The following is an 18,010-nucleotide window of genomic DNA, read 5'->3' as shown; positions in this document are numbered from 1 at the left end:
AGTTGAACTTGTAGTACCATGATTTCCACTTCGACGTGGTTATGTACAATCCTTTGCCACGTGTCCCACATTTCCACAAGGATAACAAGCCCCTGATGCACGGTAGCAAACATCCCAATGTTTCTTTCCACATGCGGTACAAGTTGGTGTTGAATTACCATTTTGGCTTGAACTAGCATTACTAGAACTCCCAAATTTTAACTTCTTATTTGTTGATGTTGTCGCTTTACTAAAATTATGTCTTCTACCCTTCCACTCGAAATTCTATTTACGGTTAGCCACATTTCCCTCTGCTATTAGTTCCCTATCTAGCATATCCACATATGTCGGTAATTTGAGTACATTGATCCTGTCTAGGATTAGGTCACACAAACCTCCCTCAAATTGTCTAGCTTTCTTGTAGTCTGTATCTACCATATAGGATGCAAAGCAGGCTAACTCTGTAAACTGAGCCTCATATTTGGCAACTGATTTGTTTCCCTGCTTGAGTTCCATGAATTCAGACACTTTTCTATCCTGTACACATTGCGGGAAGTATTTCTCGTAAAAGATCTCTAGAAAATGAGCCCAAGTAACATCATTATTCTCATCTCGAACCAACATCCACCAACGCCTTGCATCATCTTCTAATGTGAATGCAACTAATTGTACTTTCTGAGCTTTGGTACATGGGAACACTTCAAACAACTTCTCAATCCCTAAGACCCAAGCTTCCACCTTTAATGGTTCAATTTTTCCATGAAACAATGGTGGCTTTATCTTTTTGAATTCTCTAGTCAAAACAACAGTACAGTCCCCTGTCTGACACCCTGGAGCTGGAGGCATTGGAGATAGGGGTGGTGGTTGTTGTTGCTGTTGTTGCCACTGTTGCTATTGTTACCACTATTGCTGTTGCCTCAAAATTTTAGCCATGTCTTGCATCATTCATTCCATTCTATCCAATCTTGAGGAGGTTGTTTCCTCTAGCTCATCACCTCTTGTTTTCACCATTTTCTATATGAAACTTTGTATTATGACAAACACGATATATATTCACGCACACAATTCCATATATAATCACGAAATCATCTCACTCAAAATTTCAAATACACATGAATGCAATCCTGAAATCTTTTCTAGACTCTCTATAGCTCAATGGACAAGTGAGTGAGATTTAACTTATGCTCTGATACCACTCCGTCATGACCCAAACCCGCCCCTGTAGGTTTCGCGTCATGATCGGCCAATAATCATAGATTACCTACGGCCTCTATAAACAAAAATCTTTTCAAGTTAATTATGGGGCTTAGCGAAAGTATAATATAACATAAAAGTTATCCATTGAGCCGTGCGTATATGAAAAGGACTTCATACCATAAGCAAACATTTGTTCTTTATGTACATACATCATGTAAGTTCAAACATCCATATCTTATATATATATATATACAAAACCCCAACTTATACACAAATACAAAACGATTATACAAAGCAAAATGGGGTTTAACTAGCTTGGCTCCACACGAGCCTAGTTTACTTCACTCAAAAGCTCCTCAAAAAGGCTGACCCTGGTAGACTCGAGGCATTCTTCAACTTTGATGTTCAGCTTACCCAGCTACATATATATATATATATATATAGTGAGCTAGGGCCCAATGAGTAATCACAGAATAAAAAGATTATATGAATGAGGTTCGATAACATTGCCAAACCAAAACTCATTTCAATTCTCAATAATCAATAAATTTCATCGTCAATATCATTCAATATCAATTTATGTGGTCCATGAAGCAATAATATTCCAATCACAATAGACCATAAGGTCTAACACTAGACATCTCTATGTTTTAATCAAACCAATAGCCATGGTATTGTTACCCCCAGGAAGCGGCCTATGGCCATGGTATTATTACCCCCAGGCAAGGGCCTATGGCCATGGGATTGTTACCCCCATGCAAGGGCCTATAGCCTTGGCATTGTTACACCCAGGCAAGGGGCTATGGCCATGGTATTGTTACCCCCATGCAAGGGCCTATGGCCTTGGCATTGTTACACCCAGGCAAAGGCCTATGGCTATGGATGCCACAATACAATTTTAAATGGGACGTTCATTCATCAATAGAAAATAACTCTTCATCAAACCATTCATTCAATCAATCATGCATCGATTTCGATAATAAATAAAATTTCTCAAATAAGTATTGCTTGAACATATCTTTATAAAGTTACTACTCACAGTGAGTTAAGTTGTCACTAGGCCTCGGACATCCACCTAAACAAAGCATATAACAAAAACACAATTGAAGCACCATTTGATAACCATTTCACTTTAATTCAACTCTTCTTATGTGTTTCTAACTCATTCTATGATTATATGAGTCCAATTGGTGCTTAAGAGTAATAGAAATAACATGAAGATTCAAGTATGCACTTAAAAGAGTTAGTCAAAATTTGTTGAAAACAAGGTCTCCGCTTGAGCGCAGCTTTGGTCGCTCGCGCGGTCTACAAAACTCTGTAAAAGTACTGATTGCATGATTTTTACGCTTAAGCGAGCTTTCTGTCGCTTGAGCAATGAGCACTGGAAAACAGGGCACGCTCGAGCACAAGGTTTGCCGCTCGACCTTCCATGGAATTCTCTATGAAACTTCTGGGAGCTTGATTTTTACGCTCAAGTGACACTTTCTTTGCTAGAGTGGATAGGTCAAATTCTGGAATTTCTAGAATTGTGTTTAAAGTTCAAATTTGATATTCAAAGGTCCAAAACTCGTGTTTTTGGTACAAAAACATGGAAAAACAATGTATAACTTGAAACACTTTCAATTTGAGACTGATTACTCAAAATCATGCCAAATTCTCAAACCCAAAGCCATGCATGTGTTAAATTGAGCTTATATCCTTTGAAAACATGATTAAGTGGCAAAAGAAGTATAAATAAATGAAGAATTCACCAAGTTGGTATGTGAAAGTTCCATGCATATAAGAATCTCATGAATTGCAATTCAACTATATTCTTCCAATTCAAGCTAATTCATGCCCCCATTGTATAATTTCATGCGAATAACTCAAAAACTAAGTGAATTCATCTTCTACATATTTTATCTACAAGGATTAAGGGAGAATTTCATACCTAGAGTGTGAATTCAAGTGTATCTTAGCTTAATTCTCCGAGTCTCCTCCAATCTCCTACAAAATCCCCTTGTTTGTTGAGTTCACTCTCCTTCTCTCTCAAAATCTCAACTCATATGTTGTATAATGTGAGTTCAAGACATGAATTTGGCTTAAATAGGGTGTGATTAGCTTAGGCTAATTAAGCTTGCTTATGAATAATTAATCCTACTCAATTTTGATTGATTCTAATTATTTTATTCTAATTATTTTGGTCCGAATCAAATTTTGATGAAAGTTGCCATAAAATTCTAAATATTCTAATTAGCCTAGTGGGCTAATCAATTTTGGTTTCTAAAGCCGTTCAGGCTTTCAATTTCTGATTCTAAGTCGATAAATGAACAGATATTCCATGTAACAACAGATAACTAGAAAATTGAGCATGCAATCACACATTTAAACACACAATCATGCAATTAAGCTGATTGAAACAATATAATATAATAGTACGAAGATCAGGCTCTTGACACATAGGCTTTGGACTGGTGAAGGATAAGGGAGGTCTTCCCGATCTCGGCTAGGAAGGGTAATACTTGGCCTAGGTGTGACACACCTCGGCCTAGGTTATACAAGTCATGGAACAAGATTGCTAGGCGTTGGCTCACACGTTTTCTTTTATATTTTTTATTTTTTGTCTATCTTATTGATGTCTTAATATTAATTTATATTTAATTTTTTTTTATTTAACATGAACTTATTTATTACAAAATATTTATATCTAATTTAAATTTTATATACCTTATAATAGAGATCATTGTTGAAATATCTAAGCTAAAGATGGTATATGACATTAGGTTCAGTGGATATTTTTGTTGGTGAAAGGTCCACCCGAAAGATTCAGGACATAATAAGCCTCTATATGTGTCATTGGAATGTGGAAAGAAACGAATCCCAATCGTTCTGATTAACACTGGATCGGCCATCAATGTCTGCCCTTCGCACACTGCTTATATGATAGGGCTAAAACCGGTGGATTTCACACCCATTGCTCAGTTGATTCGAGCTTATGATAATACAAACTAGGAGGTCATGAGAACAATCAATGTATAGATAATAGTTGGCCCGTCCGAGCATGAAGCTGAATTTCATGTCATAGATGTACCTGCGACATTAAATTTGCTGTTAGGAAGGCCATGGCTCCACCAAATGAAAGCATTACCCTTCACAATGCATCAATTGTTGAAATACCCATATGAAGGAGGAATTGCCACTGTTTTTCAAAATTCATCCATTCATCCTCCTCCAAAGGTCACAATGCCGCTGTTAGAAATACAACATGGAGAGGAGGATGTGTTCCTCTCAAGCTTTACATTAGTAGAGGCCCAGCTAGTTCAGATGATCATGGTAGAGGACGAAGGGATGTACATCAGCACCCAGAAAATCTACTTCACGAGTAAACTGGGTCACATTCCTAGGATGAGATTAGGCAAAAGTGGCAAGAAATGTATCACTACAGCTAGTGAAGTAACTCACAACCCACATGCATTCAGACTAGGGTATACGCCTACAGGAGAGCACTAGAAAAGGAAAAATGAAGAGATCAAAGAGAAGATCAAGGCATAGAGAACCGGGCGACAACTTGAGTTGATCTATAAGCCAATTCATGGAACCTTGAAGGAGAGGATTTCCCTTTCTGTGGGTTTCACAAGTCATGGATTGACCAAGTTGAAAAGAAGAGGTATCCTAGGTTTTAAATCTTCTTTGATCATCAACTCTCTGATAGTGACGAGGAGCAAGCAAATCTTAGCATCGACATTGGTCAAGATAGTGATGTCAGCTCAAAAAGCAGCGTAGAGGATGTCTTGGGTCTAACACTGGCTGATTTGCTGAAAGGGTCAGATACTAAAGGTCAACCAATGAACTTGGAGCATATAACCATTTCTATGATCAGAGAAGGACCACTTGTTGATTGTTCAAGCTTCATTGTAGATGCAATGGATGGTTTGCATGCAAACTAGTGTTTTGCAAAAAAAAAAGTTTTTTGAGTTTTGAGTCGGTCGTTGAATTTGATTTTGTGGTGTTAGGTTTGTCTAGGATGCCAGACTTCCGTGATTATGGGGGTAATAACCCAAACACCTCTATCATGTCCCGGTCTTCTTTTTCTTTTCCTTTTTTTTTTTTTTTTTGAGTCTGTTGTAACTCTTGAGCCTGAGGCTTTGAATGAAGATGTTGTGATTTCTACTCACTTCTCTATGCCTATAATTCATTACATTGACCAAAATTTTCAAAATTTTGATGAAAATGAAGAGGAAGAAATTCCTTGGGCTTTGAAAAATCTAATTGAATAGGAGGAAGAGAGGCATGCTAAGCCATTAACAGACAAAATTATGTGGGAACTGAGAAAGATCCTTGCTTGGTCCAGATTGGTTCCACTTTATCTTCGGAGGAACGTGATCAATTAGTTGCTTTATTAAAAGAATTCAGAGATGTTTTTACATGGTCCTATGAAGATATGCCTGGAATCGATCCTAAGATTGTACAGCATAGGATCTCTCTTAATCCTGAGGCCCTACCCGTTAAGCAGAAGCTTCGCAGTGTTTGTCTGGATTGAGCATTGAAAATAAAAAAAGTGGTTACCAAACAAATCAATGTCGGATTCTTGCTTGTATCAGAGTATCCAACTTGGTTAGCCAACATTGTGCCAGTATCGAAGAAAGATGGCAGAATTAGGGTTTGCGTTGACTTTCGGGATTTGAACAAAGCCAATCCAAATGATGACTTTCCATTGCCACATATTGACGAGTTGGTGGACTTCACGGTAAGGAATGCATTGTTATCATTCATGGATGGTTTCTCTAGGTACAATCAGATTTTTATGGCTTTGGAGAATAATGAGAAGACTACATTTACCACTCCATGAGGAACATACTGTTATAGGGTTATGCCGTTTGGACTAAAGAATGCTGGGGCTACATATTAGAGAGTAACAACCACAATATTGCATGACATGATCCATAAGGAGGTCGAGGTATATGTGGATGATATGATTATCAAGTCAAAAGAGCGAGAGAGCCACTATGTTGCACTGAAGAGGTTCTTCGAAGGGATCTGGAGTATTAGCTGAGGCTGAATCCACAGAAGTGTACATTTGGGGTTACTAGCGGCAAGATGTTGGGGTTTCTGATCACCCAACGGGGAATTGAAGTTGATCTGCCAAAAATCAAGACCATCTTAGAAATGCCGCCACCAATGACTGAAAAGGATGTGAGGGCTTTCTAGAAAAAATGCAATTCATAAAAAGGTTTATTTCAAAGCTAACCTTGACTTGTGAACCATTGTTTGGTCTCCTAAAGAAAGAAAAGAAGTTCTTATGGAATGATCGATGCTAGTTTGCATTCGAGCAAGTCGCCTATGTTATCACCACCTTAGCTAGGAAAACCGTTGATCTTGTACTTATCAGTGACCGAATCGACTATGGGATGTATGCTTGTACAGGAGTCAAACAAGAAAGCCGAGAAGGCCATTTTCTACTTGAGCAAGAAGATGCTAGAATACGAAACCTATTATACTCCCTTGGAAAAAGCTTGTCTAGCCTTGGTTTGGGCTACTAGGAAAGTAAGGCACTACCTGTTAGCACACTCAGTAATTCTGGTTCCAAGATTCAAATATCTCTTTGAGAAACTAACGCATACCGGTAGCTTAGCTCGATGGTTGCTTTTGCTTTCCAAGTTTGACCTTACATATGTTAGTCGCAAGTCTGTCAAAAGAAGGGCTGTAGTAAAATTTTGTGGCCAATTATCCAGTTGAAGGAGGAGAACATGCAGAGTACGTATTCCCAGATGAAGAGTTATTGCAGCTTGAAGAGGATACCTGGAAATTTTATTTTGACGGAACAACTAATTAATTTGGTTATGGGATAGGGGTGTTGCTTATAGCACCAGATGATTCCTATATACCTCTAGCTTTCAAATATCGATTTAAAGTATCCAATAATCAAACCGAGTATGAAGCATGTATAGTTGGATTGGAAGTAGCCCTAGAACTAGGGACAATAAGGTTGGATGTGATCAGGGATTCGAACTTGGTTGTCTCTCAAGCCAATGGAGATTGGAAAGTCAAAGAGGAGAAAGTGATAGTTTATCATCAGACTTTGAACATGTTGATCCTAAGGTTCGAAAGACTGACATTTACACACCTGGTGAGAGAGAACAACTGATTTGCTGATACATTGGCAACCCTAGCCTCAATGATAGATATACCAGTTGGGGTCAAGATGCATCCAATCCTTATAGAATAGATATATATATCGGTATACAAGATGATAGTCGCAATAGAAGAAGAAGTGTAAGATGAAAATCCCTAGTCCTTTGATATTTCAAACTTTTTGGAAAGTAACACATACCCGTAAGGGGCAAATGCCAAGGACAAAAGAGGGATACAGCATCTATATAGCGATTTTGGCTTAGACCCGACCCATTGATGCCTTGGATCCAAGTTTCATTGTCATATATGATTGTTCATGTCATATTTCTCCTTATTCCTCATTGAGCTTAGTTATTGGAATGTCTTGGTTGTTTTTGGAACAGGTTAGGAGTTAGTTTTTCAAAATCGTTCATGCCCAGATTTTTGCTTCTTCGCTAAAGTGACACTTCTTGCACTCGAGTGGTCTTTGAGAACTCTTAATACTTTTGCAGGCCTACAAAGATATTGGAAGTTGGCATTTATGCTCGAGCGGTGCTTCTTGCACTCAAGCGACACTTCTTGAGCTCGAGCGACGGTCCTTTGTCTGTAAAACTTCTGGGAGTTCGTATTCTTTGCTCAAGTGGTCACTTCATGCGCTCGAGCGGTCTCACTTATTGTGTTTGGTCGCTCGAGTAGCCATGCCTTCACTTGAGCGGTCTACACCTATATCAGGTCGTAAAGTTCACTTTTTAAGTCAATTTTTTACACATGTCTCTTTCTCTAAATCTCATATCTACTCTCTCTCTCTCTCTCTCTCTCTCTATAGAAATCATCTCTAAGCTCCGAATACACCTTGATCCACCCATTTCTACACCCTAGTCCCTTTTTTTTTTTCCTTTTTTTTTTTGGGTGAATAAGACATAAAAAAAGAGAGCATGTTGAGGGCTTCGTTTTAATCGCTGAAGTTTGTGTTTTCGCTCCGTTGAGTTCTACCTATCTCTCCTTTGGGTCTTCTTCTTTGAGGTAGGGATTCTCTGTACTTTCTTATGATTTTTAATTTAGTTACTTGTTATTTCTAAAACAATATTGTGATTTGAGGATTTCGAGCAAACCTAGGATTTTGGTTTAAAAATCAAAAAAGGGGTTTTCAAATCGTTTCCTTCAAAATGGTGTGTGATTGGAAATGAGGTTGAGTTGTGATAAAATGGTTGGTTTTGATACTTGGAATTGATTGTGGAAGAAAAGGGGATTTTTACTCTAAATATCTCATATGTTGATTTTGTATAAATAATTGGAATTGATGTTGGAAATGTGAAATTAGAATGACATTGATGAGGATGGTGGAGTTGGGTATGTATTACCACTCACATCTTAAAATTTGGAAGCTTAATCTTTATGGAAATTAATTATCTATTTAGAGATATATGTTTTGGGCTATCAGTGAAGGATAGTTATGATTGTTGTAGAAATTACTTGAGAATTAGGAGAATTGAAACTATTTTCTCATCCATTGCATTGAGCATTGTTGTATATTTAATACATTTGAAAAATGTTATTTTGAGAAAAATGGGTGAATACCATAGTGAATCTAGGTAAGACTGTAGTGGTGGTATTAAGTTGGCCTGTGTGTCCTTAGCGAAAATCCAAAAACCTGCGCTGTTAGGTGTTGAGCCTTCCGGCTAATACCGGTAAAAATGACAAATTGGTAGTGCTTGTAGCCTACTTGCAGACACGTCCTAGAGATTCACAATGTTGTATTCATGATTTGTGATACAAACTTGGCATTGCATGGTTTTGGGAAAGAGAAATGAAAATGTTTTGACACGAGCATTGTATATACATTCACCTTATAATTCTATTAAGTTTCATATACTGTGTTAGATTATTTCTACTCAGTTTTGGCTCACCCTATGTAGGAAAATCATTTTCAGGTCCTGATGATATATGCCTCTATTAAGGCAATAGCTTAGGAGGACTTGGAAGGAAGAGTTTCATTTTGTTTATTTTGTTATATTTATTTGTACAAGCCTAGGGTTTTAACTGTATTGGATTTAAATTCATTATATTGTAACCAAGCACTGTCAGGGTAAGGTTTGTGAATGTGTATCTGCATATGTTACTCTTTTGTACAATCAATTGGAACTAATAAAAGTTAATTACTTATTCATGTGTTGTTATTTAATGAATATGGTGGATATTTTATTGTCTCTTATTTCCAGGCGTTACAACTTGGTATTAGAGCGTACCAAGTTTGGATACTTTGGGTACGTGGGGAGTGGTTCTTACCATAATGGGTTTATCTCGCTTGATAGAGATATTTATATGTATGGTGTGCTATGTGATAACATGCTTATATGGCTAAGTGAGTATGGAGTTTAGTTTCTAAAATGTTGACTGGAGTCTACGAGTTTCTAGAAGTCCTGTTAGAAAAGCACTTGATCACTGCTATTTCTAACTGGAACTCTGGCAATGTCGCGGGACGATCATTACCTAGAAGAGCACTTGATCATTAGGACACGAGTGAGTTAGCTTTGGCACATTTGTGAATGTGCTAATCTCTGGTGTTACCTTTATTAGGATGTCAGGACATGAACGTGGTGGTAGTAGGCATGGAAGGCCTAGACGGCAGGAGGTGTTGATAATGGATGATATTATGGTACAGGAGAAAGGGGTTGGTCAGGCCAATGTGGCCGAACCGGTTGGTTAGTAGGCCATGGGCGCTTTGGCCCAAGAAATGGCCGAAGCTTTGTGAGAATCCATGGACATTTTCAGGGCTGAGAATCAAGTCCAAGCCCATGTTGCTGAGACAAGGCCGTCTTTCTTAAAGAGGGAGTTCTTCCGGTCAAATCCGAATGAGTTTTTGAAAGCTGATGAATGGCTCGAGCAGATGGTAAAGACGTTCAAGATGCTTGGCATCGAGGACGATGGGTTAAGAGTGACCTTGGCATCCTTTCAGTTGAAGGGAGATGCGGGTCAGTAGTGGAAGTTTGTGCAGGGGCACATCGAGGTGATTTGGGAGGCCTTTATCAACACTTTCTCGGATAAGTTTTTGCCTCCCACTGTGAGGGAGAAGTTGAGGGAATAGTTCTTGAAGCTTAAGTAGCATAACACACTGGTGGTTATGTTTAAGGCTACCTTCACTAGCTTCTTGAGGTTTGCACCGGAGTTGGTAGCAACGGAAAAACGCACCGGAGTTGGTAGCAACGGAAAAACGCCGCTACTTAGAGTTTGAGAAGAGGTTGATGACCGGACTCCTTTTCAAGGTGGCTACGTCCATGATTAGAGATTACGGTAATCTTGTGGAGGCAGCGGCTCACTTGGAAACCATGATCCAGTTCGAGGAGAAGAGGATGATGGGTTCTAGGCAAATGAGTCAGAAGGTTTAGGAAGAGACTATGGGAGTAAGAGGCAGAGGGGTTCTAACCCACAGCAATCCCAGGGAGCACAGTCTAGGTCCACTTTTCCTGTACCAAGCTCTGGGTCAGGGAGAGGTGGTCAGGGAGGGATCATTTGTTTCAAGTGTGGCCAGCTGGGTCACAAGTCAGCGGTTTGCCCATAGAAGGGAAGAAGGCAACAATCTGCACCGTCTACGGCTCGTTCTCAGAGCCTAGTCAGGGGAGAGTGCAGCCGCCAACCTGTTATTAGTGTGGGCAGTGAGGGCATGTGAGGAGGTTTTGCCCTTAGTTGGGTGGCACATCTAGTGCGTCTGGCCAGAGACAAACATAGAGTCATCAACTGGCACAGTCAGCTCAGGACTCGAAGGCGAATTAGGGGGCCTTTTTGGCTCAATCCGTGCATCAGACTTATGCTCTGAGTGGTGAGTAGGTAAAGTAGACACCTACTGGGTCTGTGTATGCTGTTACCAAGCCAGATTTAGTGTCAGTGCCTTCTGTAGTGGGAGGTAACTTCTTATTGTGTAATTCTGTTGCCAATGTGTTGATTGATACAGATGCATCACATTCTTTTATCTCGTTTGCATTCCTGTCAGCATTGGGGTTAGAAGTGGCTCGGTTAGCATCTCCACTTACGGTAGAGTCACCGATTGGTGGAGAGGTTGTATTAGACTAGGGGTGTTGGAGTTGTGAGATAGAGGTTGCTAGTCGTCGATTTGCTTTTTGCATTTGTGTTGATTGATATGTTGAGCTCCAATGTTATATTGGGCATGGATTGGTTGTCATCGTATCGCGCTATTATAGATTGTTACCGTCAGAGGGTTACTGTATGTACCTTGAGTGGTGACTATTTTTATTTCTTGGGGGATCACGTTGATATAGCTTTGTTGCCAATGTGTGATTTGCGTGGTTGGGGCGAGCATAGTCTTCTTCGTGCTACATTCTTAGGTGTTGAGAGTGATGTAGTCCGAATTTAATTGCCAAGGGTATAGTCTATGAATACCCAGACGTCTTTCCCGAGGATCTCACAAGTTTGCCACCTCAGCGTGAGGTAGAGTTCTCTATTGATTTTGTTCCTAGCACGGCACTGATTTCTCTATTCTGTAACATATGCCATAGATTCAAGATAAGGCTTGTGAATGTGTATCTATATATGTTACTCTTTTGTACAATCAATTGGAACTAATGGAAGTTAATCACTTATTCATCTGTTGTTATTTAATGAATATGGTAGATGGTTTATTGTCTCTTATTTCGGGGCGTTACAGTCTGGCTGCTCAGTTCATCATCTGCAGAGATAAGTTGTACAAAAGAAGGCATCTAAGAATGCACAAGTTGTGTGCAGAAGAGAAAGAGGCAAAGCGCATCATGAAAGTTATCCGTGAGGAAGAATGTGGAGCACACATGAATGGTATAATGTTCGCCAAAAAGATTCTTAGACAAAGATACTATTAGTTAACTATGGAAAGTGATTTGTATTAGTTTTGTTAAGCGATGCCACAAGTGTCAGATTCATGCTATCCATATGAATATCTCGCCATCAAAGCTTTACAATATAACCTCACCATGGCCTTTCTTAGTTTGGGCCATAGACGTCATTAGAGCAGTTGCACAAAAGGGTTCAAACGGGCATGAATTCATTCTAGTTGCTATTGATTACTTCACCAAGTGGGTAGAAGCACAATCGTATTCAGTGTTGAAAGTATCGCATATAGCCAAGTTCATCAGAAACAACATCATCTGCAGATATGGCATGCCAAATGAAATCATTTCACACAATGGTTGACATTTCAAAGGAGAGGTGGTTGTTCTACTTGAAAAGTACGATGTAGCCTTTCACAAGTCATCAACATATAGGCCGCAAACCAATAGAGTCGTTGAAGCTGCAAATAAGAACATCAAAACCATTCTTCGTAAGACGGTGGAGACCTATAGAGATTGGCCCGACAAATTGCCTTTTGCACTTTGGAGATACAGGACATCAATCTGAATGTCTACAAGGGAAACCCCCTACTCTTTGGTATATGGAATGGAGGCTGGTATGCCAAGTAAGATAGAAGTGCCGTCGTTGAGGATTATGGCTAAATGTCAAATAGTTGAAGCTGACTGGCAATAGAACCGATTTAAGGAGTTGATGTTGTTTGATGAGGGGAGATTGAAGGCATTATACCACATTCAAGGGTATCAGTGCAGGATTGCCAGAGCATTCAACAAAAGGCTCAGATCCAAGAATTTGAGAAAGGAGACTTAGTGTTGAAGAACAATCGAGCCCTTATTCACGACCCTAGAGGCAAGTTCAAACCCAATTAAACAGTCCTTACATTATTAAGTCAATCTAGTCAGGAGGAGCGGCAGTTTTGATGGATTTGGATGGATTGGAGTTCTCACAACCAATCAACATGGACAAGCTGAAAAAAGTACTACCCTTGAGAGGCTCGCTAGGTCAAAAACTCAAAAGGACGGCCCAGACAAAAGTTAGAGCATGAAAAAAAATAATAAAATAAAAAAAAAAGAGGAAAAAAAATATAAATTTTGAAAAGAAATGAAAAATGAAAAAATGAAGAAAAAAAATTCAGAAGGGTGGCTTTGGCAAAAATTAGAGCGCAAAAAAAGAGTGAAAATACCCGAGTGAGCCTTAACATGATATAAGAACTGATTCCTGTCTATAGGATACGTAGGCAATTTTATCTGAAGTTCGGCTGTAGTCATAAATCACCTGATTATTCCTGTCTATGTTTGATTGGTTCATCTCCGTCCAATTCAGTTATCTTGTTCCTTCCTCATAGGATCATTTGATTCAGAATTTATGCATCTCGAGGGCTAGTTTCATGTTTATCAGGTAATGACCATTCGCAAAAATAGTTTTCGATGAATTTTAATGGGATTGACTAATCTCCTTGAAAATTACCCTGTTTTTGCAAAATTCAGGCCATTCATTGGACCATAAAAGGGAAATTTCCAGCACTCACAACTTTCTTTTATTATATGGTTTCAAAACAGAGGATGGAATGAGCACGCTAATCTACCTCTCATTTTGATTAAATTTTTTTTATTATTATTTTAAGAAAATTGAAAAGAGTCAAAGCAATGAACTAGGGGTACAGGTGAGTCAGGTCTTCTATCTCTTATTTGCACTCTCAAAGGTCTCCTGTCTCTTCCATACATTGTCGGAGGTCTTTGCTATTAAGACAATGCCAGGTTGTGCCTTTTCTTCAAGCTAGAGCAGATATTCATCGGACAAGGTATGAGTGAAGCTATCAGCAGGAGCCAAAAGTTCTCTCGTCCTCTAAATGGGTGTATATTAGGAGAGATGTGTGGCTCGAACTGGAATTGCAGTAAGGTACTTAACTTCACCAATGGGACGAGTTTAATCATGCCCAATATGTCGTCTGAACCTAAATGGGAAGTAAAAGACACAGTAGGTCAAGTCGATTAGTTGTACTCAAGGAAAATCCTTAAAAAGATATATGCCCTTAGGACATTCTGTTTGTATCCTCTATTGTCTTTTGAACTATTAATCTTTTTGATAATTTGCTTAAACAATGATGTAACCATATGAACAGTTCAAGCGAGAAGAGATGACTTTGGTATACGTAACAGATTATTTAATGCATCAGATTATCTGTATTGGTTATGATAATCATGTATTAGTATGTTGAAGAGTGGTGTAATATTAGGGCGTTACAAAGAATCTTTGCATTATTACGAAAGACCCTTCACACAAATTAGTACCACCAATATTGGTAAATTATAGGTTACCATTAGTAAATTATGCAAAATAAAATGGCAAAATGGGGGAAGGGGGAACCTCAGAGGTGTATTTGTAATTTATCCAAAATCAAAATATTTATGTTTCATAACTAATCAAGAATCTTTGTATAATTACGAAAGAAACCTTCATCTACTACCAATATTGGTAAATAATACACAATAAAAGGGCAAAATGAGAAAGCTAAAATGCAAGCCTTAAACAATTCCGAACCAAAGGACAAAATCGAAGAAAAAAAAAATATGAGCCACAAGTAGGTAAGCGCTTCTTATATATAGATTAGTTTCAAACGGCCGTGCTATACTATATTTAAGTTTTGTATTTTGATAATTTTTTAAAAATTAAAATATTATTCTATGAAATTGAATAGAACAAATCATTAGATATATGATAGAATTATGTAGTATGATATGTATCATTTTTTGTTTTGTTATACACCCAATGATGTAGACTCTAATTCTGTTACTAGATTATTTTGGGTGAATTTATGAGTCTTTAACATTTCTTCTGAATTTATAAAAAAACAAAACTATGGTGTGCAATTTTTCTCAATAGATAAATATAAAAAAAATACTAAGATAATTCTTCCATCTAAAAAAACTACTAAGATAATTCACTAAACTAATAAAGAAACAGAAGAAAATACATATACATACAAATGACTGATTTTATTAATATATAAATCACACTCGTATAACAAATGACTAGTTTTATTAATAAGTAAATCATTAAGTAAATTAACAATTTTTAATGATATGAAAATATTTTTCAGTTAACCATTTTATTAATAAATAAATCATTAAGTCAATTAATATTTTTTAATGATATGAGAAATATTTTTCAATAAACAATTTTAATAATTTATTATTAAAATTTATAACAAACGATAGTTGTAATTTTTAGTATTATAGGATCGATTCATATTTTAAACCAACCTTATCGGTGTAATTGTAATTTATTAAAAAATAAAAGGTTTATGTTTCATAATTGACTAAGAATGTTTGCGTAATTACGAAAAAACCTATTACATAATTGACCAAAAATATTTGCATAATTACAAAAAAAACTATCACTCAACCTATAAGCCACCACCATTACTAAATTATTCAACATGAAAGAGCAAAATCGAAAAGAAAAGACGAACCTCAATCAGCTAAACGGTTCTTATATATTATATATATAGATACATAGATATATATACAAGGGCGGAACCAAGATTCACATATCGAGGGAGCCAAGGTTGGACATATGTATAGATCGACTTAACGGTTATACACTGTTAATTTTCTTGCCTCAACAATTCTCAATATATATTTATAGGACATGCTTGTAGAGTATGTATGATTGTTAGATGCTAAAGTAGCGACCCACAACATGAATTCCATAATTCACCACAATGATCTAACATAAATTGAGTTTTATATGATTTCACCACAAATAAAAAATTGACACTTAACCTGCTATGTCATTGTGCGTCAAATCAAAAGAAATGTCTGAAGAGAATTTTTTTTTTAAACGTCTTAAACATTTTTCTCCATATATATTAGATTAATTAAATTAACGAAATGTTATTTTTATTTCATATCATATTATTATTTGCAAAATAAAAATTTAAATACTAAGGCCTCGTTTGGCAAGAGACTATTTTAGCCAATTAGCCAAAAAGTTACTAAATTAGCCAAAAAGCCAACAACCCATACCAAAAAGTCAAAGATTCTCTTTTCTCTCTACTTTTTGCACATCTTTTCGTAATTAACCAAAAAGTCATCCCAAACATACAAGTTTTTTTTACCTACATTTTTAACCAAATAGCCAAAAAGTTACTAAATTAACCTGTTCCCAAACGAGGCCTAAGGGAGTTTGTTATGCATAATGTTCCATAACAATCACATCTTATAAAAAAAAAATTATTAAAATGATTCATAGGCCATAAATAATTCATTACATTTTCACCCTACCATTTATAACATATTCACAACATTTACAAACTTTTACTTTACAAGTATGTACTATAAACTCAATCATTCATAACTCCACACCAAAAAATCAGTCACCCATTCTCACCATTAGTTAATAGTAAAAATATTTTTATACCAGTTTTCATTTTTCCGTGTTGCTGCAGCCTAAACTATTAACAAAGCTACCAAGGCCCAAACACACTGCCTCCAACTACCCAAGCACACTACCTCCGGCAACATGCTCTTTATCTATTAAATATATTATATATGTATATATAGAGTTTTTGGGATCAAAAAAGTGTTACAATTGAAATTTAACGTTAAAGCAAACATTGAAGAAATAATGGAACTAATCCCAATTCCATCTTATGTATACAACTGTAACTACATGCTCTATATTTTACTAATATATCTTTCTCTAATAGATTTTGTTACAAACAGTTACAACAATATACCAAATTGATCACTTGATCCTTCCCTTTGATGTCACTGTTGAAAATGCAATTGAGATTGCAGATGTTGCCTGGGTGCTGATGATGCTTAATATGCTCAATACTCTCAAATATATGGTAACAGTGTGTCGATCAATCTGTGTGTTCGTTGCGCATTAAAAAATCATGAATCCTGACTTGATTTGGAGGGCAGTGGTGGCCGGACGGGCGTAACTGGGTTGCCCTGGGAGGTAGGGAGGGGGGGTTCAAGGATGGCGTGCAAGGGGGAGGTGCGATGGAAGTTGGTGATGAAGTGATTGGTGGCTGGTTTGAGGGGAGGAGAGATGGGGAGGGGTGGCTAGTTCCATCTAAAATCTTACCCCCAAACTTTCCATTTTTGATTGTTACAACCAATTTATAGACAAGTCCCCAAAAAAACTGTTTACTTACAGACTTGGTAGCTCTATTGACTACTACTTTTTTTTTTATCAGCCAAAAAAGAAACTTTATTGATGTATGAGTGAAGTACAAAGTGCAAACATGTTACATCAAAAAAGGAAAGGGAAGTGCAAAGGCATCACAAGGAGCTAAATCATTCCAAATATGTTGGCACCAAAAAGCCCATCCTATCATTTGCTAACACGCCCAGAGTTGACGAGAAACCAACAAGAAAGCAAACCAAACACCACACCAGCACAACATAACCTAGCCCATCACAGACCCAAAGAACAGCCATCAAAACAGACATAACAAAATAGACCAACAGAACAAAACCAGGAACCAACAGAGCTAAATCATCACAATGAGCTAAAGCATGCTCAGATTCCAGTAAACACTGACTCCAGCTTGCAGCTTGCAGCTTGTAACCTTAGCCCATCACACTTAGCCCAGAATGAACCACAACAGCAGCCAAAACCAATTCATAATGCATACTTGAACCTTAGCTTAGATCACACACAAACAGAGCACAACCAAGGGACAATAACCCCAAAATTCATCCCAGAATCACCCAACATACCCCTAGCAGCAAAACAGATCACCCGCAAAACAGACAAACATATCAGTTCATCAAACTCAGCAAAACAGATTACCAACAAAACAAAATGGATCACTATCAGAACTTGCAGCCAGCTTCCCACCCAGGACTTCCAGTGTTGTACTGACTACTTACTAGCCACAACTCAAACATAAAGG

At 37.6% G+C, this 18,010-nt stretch overlaps 1 protein-coding gene across 1 annotated transcript; it reads right to left on the bottom strand.

The window, feature by feature from the left end:
* Positions 1-264: 264 nt before the first annotated feature.
* On the bottom strand, positions 265-825 carry LOC145793355 (uncharacterized). Its single transcript, XM_082876166.1, has one exon. It carries the CDS (start codon positions 823-825, stop codon positions 265-267), a length of 561 nt encoding a protein of 186 aa, XP_082732292.1.
* Between the last annotated feature and the right edge of the window lie 17,185 nt (positions 826-18,010).

Source organism: Camellia sinensis, chromosome 6 (assembly GCF_055761805.1).
Source record: "Camellia sinensis isolate YWXY chromosome 6, ASM5576180v1, whole genome shotgun sequence".
NCBI classification, from domain to species: Eukaryota; Viridiplantae; Streptophyta; class Magnoliopsida; order Ericales; family Theaceae; genus Camellia; species Camellia sinensis.
The sequence above is the reverse complement of the archived record's forward strand: the minus strand, read 5'-3'. Positions and strand labels throughout refer to the sequence as shown.

Excerpts from the sequence above, each read along its gene's own strand:
- LOC145793355 (XM_082876166.1), bottom strand. The coding sequence starts at position 825 with ATGCCTCCAGCTCCAGGGTGTCAGACAGGGGACTGTACTGTTGTTTTG.